General features: G+C 44.0%; 1 protein-coding gene across 1 annotated transcript; it reads right to left on the reverse strand.

Moving 5' to 3' along the window:
• Window positions 1-1,370: 1,370 nt before the first annotated feature.
• Window positions 1,371-6,700, reverse strand: LOC127316861 (uncharacterized). Its single transcript, XM_051347334.2, has 8 exons — window positions 6,456-6,700; window positions 4,276-5,104; window positions 3,901-4,195; window positions 3,509-3,715; window positions 3,240-3,413; window positions 2,328-2,528; window positions 2,129-2,242; window positions 1,371-2,013 (listed from the first exon to the last, which is right to left on the reverse strand). Exons 2-8 carry the CDS (start codon window positions 5,070-5,072, stop codon window positions 1,669-1,671), a joined length of 2,133 nt encoding a protein of 710 aa, XP_051203294.1. The 5' UTR covers window positions 5,073-5,104; window positions 6,456-6,700; the 3' UTR covers window positions 1,371-1,668.
• Between the last annotated feature and the right edge of the window lie 1,489 nt (window positions 6,701-8,189).

Here is an 8,189-nt window from a genome sequence, read left to right on the forward strand (position 1 = left end):
ATGATTGTAGACGTGATTTTTTCGTTTAGAATTTTTTAACATTTCAAAATATACTAAAAAATATTTTATATAAAAGAAACATATACACCCAAGAGCCAAAACAGACTATGTTATTTTGAGCTACTGCGCGAGAGTCGAGCTAAAAAGACTCACGAGAATCTCGAACTTTTCTTTTGCAGCCCTATGTCCAACTAGTGGTTTGCGAATTGACTAGTACTAAAAGTCTTGTTGTTTGTGAATTGAATGGCGTGTGCCTTGGCACCAACGTTGTAGTACTAGGGTTTATTCGATTGAGGTGTCTTCAATTTGGATTGATGTTCCCTTTAGTTTTGGAGATGGTGTTTTGGCTCATAGGTCTAGATGCACCTATTATGAAAATTACATTTTAAATTCATTTCAAAATGTTTAAAAGTTTCAAATTAAAATCCTGAGTGTGCATGTTGACATTCGATGCTAGCTCACAAAAGTCTGGCATGAAAAAACATTTTGTGTGCACTATGTCAAAATGACAAAAATTGTACCGTGAAAAGCTATTTTGGAGTGCCGAAAATTGTCTTTTTTTACACTGGCCACAAAAAATATTTTTTTGTGAAACTTCGTGTGCGAACATAGAATGCTTGGGTGTATACCCCGATATTTTTTTTTCGGAATTTTTAGATATTTTAAAATATGGTTTAGATTAGTGAGTGCATGGCCAAAGTAGATTTCCCTGTAGTTTGCAAGTAATATGTCGTGGTTGCATTGTGGTACAATTTTTTTTTTTAGAAACTGAAGTAATGCAAATGGATCTTTAGGGAAATCGAAAAGACTTTCATTACAGTACTAAAATCGGTCCTCTAGGATTATTTTTTAAGCCGTATATTCGTTAAATATTTTATTATAGGCTTGACTATATCGATAGATTCCAGAAACGATAATCTAAAATTTGAGGGTCGAGCACGATACCTACCGCTGCCACTGCTATTTTGTTCTCTCTACACAATCGGCGGGGTGGAACCTGACGCGACGATTTTAGGTCTGATCAACGAGCTGAGCGTCGGTGGTAGCATCTCCCTTCGCAAAACCAGCCGCAATATCTACCTGATCACTGCACACTCGTGGCAAATACAGTCTCACATCAGGTTGCAGTCGCACGGTCGCACCACACAGTGAAAGCATTACTGCACGAGCGGTTGACAGATATGCGGCAGTTTAAGCTGCATCTGCAGGTGGCGAGTCCCCTTCGTCGGCGGCCGTCCGTCCGAATCGTCTGACGACGGCGACTGGTGTCGTTGGGCCATCACATTCGCATCGGCATCGCATCCATTGATATGTTTGGGCTAGTGGAAACAGCTCACACGAAAGTTGCCCTGAGTGGGTCATCAGATTCGTCGGTAGGAATAAACACTATATACAACAGCTGACAAAATCACGCATCAGCCGAACACCATAGTCCATAGACCAAATCTTTTAGCCTCAAGAGGCCATAGAGCTAGTTTCATTTTATGTCCTATATACTACAGAAAGGAAAAAATAACATATATAGAGATGTACAAGATATATCATACAAGGGGCCTAGTTCTGCTGCAAAGCAGCTTGTTTCGGGGTTTTCACCTCACTAGGGTTTCCCAACCCTTTTATGTAAGGCATAGCTATAGAAGAGATAGAGGACTTCACAGGTTGGCCGAGTCACTGTCGCTCCTCTGACCATACCTCTCTCAGGAGGCTGTATCGCGCGTTCTCCATGGAAGCTCCTCTCCGAGCACTGAAATGCGGGACGCCGTCAGATGGCGAAGATGGAGCGCTCTTGTCGAAAAGGGATGCAAGGGGGGAGTCCAGGTCATCAAGATCGTCGTCGCTGGTGTACCCTCTCCTCTCCACCATCGAGGCTTTCCTGTCTAGCTTTGTGTTGCCTCCGGTCACCGACACTTTCAAAGCTACATCCTGTTGGGAAGGGCGGCGGTATGCGATAGGAGCAGCGATGCACGGGAATGCGCTGATCACATCTTTGCCGGCGCCACGCTCCAGCAAGCTCTGCATCATAATATCAAGTATAGTGTTAACTACTGCCATGCACGTAGCACAGAGTATTTGATATCTTTAGCACAAAATATAATCCCACAACATTTTCGTGAGACTGAAACAATACCTCAGAATTCAGGTCCTCCAAGACTATGCTAGGAACAGGATCGGGGCAGAACTCATCAGGGGTGAAGTTGCAGAGGATTCTTGTTACTAATGGAAGACCGACAGAAGGGCAGATCTGATAGAGATCAAAAGCTTAATCACAGCTGAATCCAACAGAAAACGGTACAATGACTCGTCAGAAGCTATGCGTGAACACTGACCTCTTTCCTGATAGACTTTTCAAGAAGCATGTCCTTCGGGAGCATCAGTAGATCACTCAGTTCATTGAGCAGTTGAAAAGATTTCGCTTTAGCTGCACCTCTTCTTTCATCGCTGCCATTTCCTATGTCAAGATCTTCGTCGTCAGAGTCATCAGCATCAATGCCCAGGTTATCCGTCAACCATCTCGACCAATTTCCGATCTGCGTAGCCATTTATTTCATACAAATTAGTTGTTTGAGGTGCAATGACATCTCATTAATGCATTCATAATGTAGCTAATGCCCAATAATTTGAAATCCCGCTCAATAAGCATCCTAACACAAAATGTGTTTACAAATATTATTTGGGAATGTACTTGAATTATTTGGGCGGCGGTTAATTTCACTTATGATCTTCCACCTCCTACTAATATTACTAATATATTTGGTAATTGGTTAAATGGAGTAGATAGACAATCTAAGGCTTTTATCCGGATTGGGGTTTCTGCTTTATGTTGGTCTATTTGGAGGGTCAGAAATGATATAATCTTTAATAAAAAAGTCACTTTTCATTTTTTGCAGGTTATCCATATGGTCTCCCATTGGGTTCAGCTTTGGGCCCTACTCTCTCCGGAGGGGCAGCGGGATGCTATGGCTAATGGCTGCACACGGCTCCTGATGGTTGCTCAGGATATCTTGTGCCAGGCTGGTTGGCGGCATACTAGAAGGCTATGTTGATGTGTAGTCATAGTATGAGTTGTTTTAGATGGCTGATTTTTGTATCAACCATCGGTGATGCGTGAGTTGTAATCGATACTAGTCCGACTTTTTATCTAATAAATGGCCGTGTGCATCGTCATGATGCAGAAGCCAGGGTACACCCCCATTTCGAAAAAAAAAACTTGAAATATGAAAGGTAAATTAGGTACATACAGAGTTTTTCAGCTGCGCGCCTGATCCAAAGCTTAGCTCGCCGGCTGGAATTGGCAGGACTTTTGCGTCAACGATTGGGTCAGATATAGGATCAGTGGGTATCTCGCTAGCTGATTCACGAAGGATGGCATTGAACATTGCAACATCTAAACGGGCTACACATTGCTCCATCACCTGATGATAGCAGAACATGTCAAATACATAAACATGTAACAGTAGCAATAATGAAAGGTGCCTATTCTTTTGAAACTAAGGCCGTCGATGAATACCAGTTTTGCTAATACTGGCAAACAGCCACACTCATGACCACCAGCACGAAGGGGGCAAATCCTGCTGAACACGTCGTGAAATGCAGCCTTCCACAAGTTAACAGAAAAGGCGCCTTGCTGCTGATCACCCAAAGAAGGGCCTGACACTCTCCTAGCCTTTGGGGTTGAGGAACCTTCTGCTGGGGTTTGCATGTGAGGAGTTAATGCCTGGAAAAGAACATTCTTCAGAAAATTCACAATGTGGAGAAACAAGAATTATTTAGAAATCAGTAAGGCTAAGAGAATCACTACAGAGTAATTCTTATAGGATTGCAAGCCCAGTTTGGAGCATGGGATGCTCACGGTTAAGATTTAAGAGTCAACAAGATCATATGATCTGAGTAAAATGTTACCTGCCACCACACTGTCTCGACAATCCGAGAAAATATCCAGGATTCAATCCTCTCTAGTGCAGCTAAAAGTGTACTTGTTTCCTTCCAATCATCTGGTATCTGCAGTACAGCATGTTTGGTTTGCTTTCCATTGGAGTTGTTTTTCCATAGCATTGCCGTGGATTTCCCGTCAAACCACTGTGCACCATCATTTACACTGTTAGCCGTCCTGGTTGGAGTCAATTGATGTGAAATGTCAAAAGATTTTGAGATTATCTCCCTGAGGACAACTGTATTGGACAGCCAGAATGTTAACCTGCATTAAGCGTAAATTATTAACAGACAAAAAAAACATAAATCTCTCATATACTCAGTATAGCAATATCAATATCTTACCTTGAAGCATCATTACTGCAGGACTTCGCAACAAAAACAAGACCAGAAACAGTGTTTTTTGCTACTGAAGCTCTCTTATCTGAGGACCAAACCTTGGACGCATGAATGTAAAGCCTAGAAAGACGCCGAGCTGGGGTATGCACCTTATGTGCTGAACTTCCATGCTCAGGCAATACAGAGTACAGAGAAACTTCGAGTGCTGCAACTTCACGAAGTTCCTGCTCCAACTTCTCAAGTTTTGACTGTAGTTCCACATTCTTTTTATGTAGAACTGTTTTGTCATCATCAACTATCTTTTCTTCAATATCAACAATTTCATCATCAGTACCTGTACTCTGATCGCAATGTGGAGCTTCATCTAACACATCAATCTCTTTGGCCTCTTCACTGCATCTATCATCAGTGGTTCCAGCCTCACTAACCAGATCATCTGTTTCCTCAGACAGTTCTGATGGAGCACGAGAAGGGATTTTTACAATACCTGGCCTTCTAACTTCAAGCGTTTTAGCAGCATTACCTGCGTTCCATGGTTTCGGAGATCTGTTCAGAGTGTTGTTTGATGCTTTCGGTTGCAGCTTGTTTTGAACTGGTCGACTGGTGCTACTTTTGGCCATGCGGGGGCTATTTTCTTTTGTATCTTTTCTCAAGAGCTTCTTTGAACCCACTGAAACTCTCTTCACTCTACTATCTTCCTTACCACGAGCCTCACCTTGTGATGAGACAGAAGCTCTAGCTGGCTCATAATCTGATCCAACTCTCTTCTCATCTCTCACTTCCCCATTCTCTTTGGCACCCATTTCAGAATACCTCTAGTTTACTAATCTGTTACCTGGAGAATAATATGTAGAAATGGTTAGAAACTTCATCAAGAAACAGGTCTGAAGACATGTTACACAAATTGGGTGCTGATACTGGTTAACAATACGAAGGAAAAGAAAGCACACCTCAGAAATGTGTTGTCTAACCTAAGGGATGAACTGGTGAAAACCCAACTTTCTGATCCAAATCACGACTCTCATGTCCATATGATTTAACCAAAGGACCTTGAACTCTAGGATGTGATGCCAAAATCAAGCTACCTAGGGAGATTACGGATGGTAGATATTTTCTGAAACTTTATCGATGTTAGTCTTATGTAATTGACCAAGAAGGCCATGGTTGAGACCGTGAATCTACAAAGGTACATGGGGCCTTACTATCAAATCATTGGCGCTCCACTTTGGAGATCCAAGATTAAACAAGTCCATAAAAAGGCTTTAATAGCAGCTAAACTTGTTCAGCGGATTTACGCGTACGTAAATAAAAATTGCTTATATGTGATACTAGGAACCACGGTACGAACTATATATACCAATTAAGAAAAGTAAAGTAAATTCATCTTTCTTAAGAGGAAAATGAGTAGGCCAAATTCCGGCAAAAAGATTTTAAAAGGTAACCTGCTTAACTACTTTGCACGAAACGCAGTAGCATAGGAGATCCCGAGAAGATAACGCAAATACTATCATAAAATCTTAACCATTGCCCAAAATTACCAATCATCAGCAATAAGAACTACTAGCTAGACCGGCGCAGTGCCTCCGATAGTACGCTGCGAATGGTCAATTCACTAATCAGTGACATGGAAAAGAACATGTTACTACTCCAGTAGGAGTACAATATTCCTCCATGAATGCAGATGATAAATGATGACCAACCAAACCAAACAAGGAAACAACCGGTCCGGAATTCCGAACATTCAAGTCGGCAACTACCTTGCTCGTATCGCAAGGAAAGCTTGAGAACAGGGAAAAGGCAAGCGAGAATTCAACACCAAACCGGAACTCACGAATGCGGATCAGAAGCTACCGCCGCGAATCTACGCCCAAGTGCTCAGTTCATCGGGGGAAGTGGGGAACCTTAAGGACATTCGTGGGAAAACGAATCAATGCCGCTCTCGTCAATCAGAGAGGGCCGCCACGAACCCGAACGATGGAACTCCCCGAACAGAACCGACCCCCGCAAGTCAATAATCTAGAGCGTGAATAAGATAATAAAAAAACCGAATCCAGCGCAGAAGTCTGTTCAAATCAAGCGCGACGCGGCTCACATATCCCCCGGAGATCCGGTGGAGGCCTCGTGGAGCAAGGTTCCGGGACCGGCCGAGCACGGCAATGAAATGGAGTAGAGAATGAGTTGCTCACCGGTCCTCGTGCGGCGGCCGCAGGCGGCAGCGGCGGCGACCGGCGTTTCGCCGGGAGCCGCGGGACTCAATGCGGGGAGCTGCAGTAGGGGGAGGACTTCGCCGCAGCTTCTGCTCTGCTAGCGGCGGGGGTCCCCGCGCGCGGCCGTCGGCGCGAGAGGCGACGCAGGCGACGCTCGTGGGTGAACTGGCGCTTGGAACCGGTGTGGGCGGAGTGGTGGTCGTCCTGGAGCGAGAGGGGGGTCGTGTGGGGGAGGAGTCGCTGTTTATAGCGGCGTGTTTTCACTTTCCACTTGAAGACACGGCCGGATCCGGTCACCGCTTTTGGTGAGGGTGGCTAACCGGCAAATGGAAATTGATGTTGCAATTTAAACGTCTAATCATAAGATTAAATTAACCTAAGATAATCATCTACTCATACAATTAAATTAAGATACTCTACACTTTTTTTACAGTTATTTGTTTTCTATAATAAGTTTGGATAAAGACATTTGATTAACTTATTGCATTCTTTGCATCCTTATATTCTTGTTCCTTCTTGGTGTTTCTTTATGTGTCGTTCTTAAGCTGGTTGCTAGCTTTTCAACAAGCTCAAATTCATTGAAAATAAAATTATTATGCATCTTCTATTGCATTTTGGAGTTTAGACGGCGTGGATAGGATCTCTCTAAAATCATCTAAAAACTTCTTGTTGGGGTTCTGTTCGTTATATTTCCAACAAAATTCGTTTCACCTTAATCCGAATTCGGAAACTCTCCGAAAGTTTTGTTCTTTCGAGAAAACTGCATTTAAGGGGTTTGTGGCGAAACCGCCCCTTGCGCCGGTCTGACCGGCCTAGCGCTGGGCACCATGCCGGTGACCTTCGGATGACCTTACTGCATGTCTTTTTGGCTATGGGCCGGTGGCCCGCCGGCTAGTCTGGCCCGTCGGTTTGGTTCGGCCCAGGCTTCGGCCCCGCCAGCCGTATTGCCGGTTTGGTTCGACGGCCTATTCAGTCGCTAGCAGGAATTCCGGCGGGTAAACCGGCTCGCCGACCTAGGTCCGGTTGGTCCGTCCTATGGCCCGGCGTTGCCGATTTTGTTGCCGATTTGCCTCACAGAAAACCTTTCAAACGGCTATTTTTCTCCCTTGGACTATAAATAGTCTTTCTCCCTCCTTGTGGAGTCAAGGTCAACCATTATATTTACTCTCTTTCTCTCTTATACTCGATTGTTGAACCTCAAAAGCTTGCTTCGTCTCTATTTCCACCCATGATTCTTGCATCTTCTTGAGGGATTTGAAATAGAAGATCTAAATCTACAATCTTCACCAATCAATTCATCCTCTAAGTGAGGGGAACTCTTAGGATTTAGATCTTGGAGTCATTTGTTCATTTCATCCATTGTTCTTCCTCTCTAGTTTCTCCATAGCATTTGTTGCTTTGGTGGGATTTAAGTGTGAAGGGTCTGAGCACCCTTGATGTTCTTGCTTTTGCTTCTTTGCATTAGTGTTGATCTCTTCATTACGATTAGTTCGAGTGAGAGACCATGAGCTTGTTACTGTTGGAGGGGTTACCTCCTAGTTGGCTTGGCGGTTGGTGCTCCGGTGACCTTTCACGAAAGATTGTGAAGAGGCATGGGCTTCTCCTTCGTGGAGATTTTGAAGTGGTTGTGGAGCTTGCCATCTCCGGGGTGGAGGAAAAGCTAACCATAAGGGAAAGGCCTTTGTACTTCGTGCTATTGGCTTGGAGAAAAAG

This window comes from Lolium perenne, chromosome 7, assembly GCF_019359855.2.
Source record: "Lolium perenne isolate Kyuss_39 chromosome 7, Kyuss_2.0, whole genome shotgun sequence".
Lineage (NCBI taxonomy): Eukaryota > Viridiplantae > Streptophyta > Magnoliopsida > Poales > Poaceae > Lolium > Lolium perenne.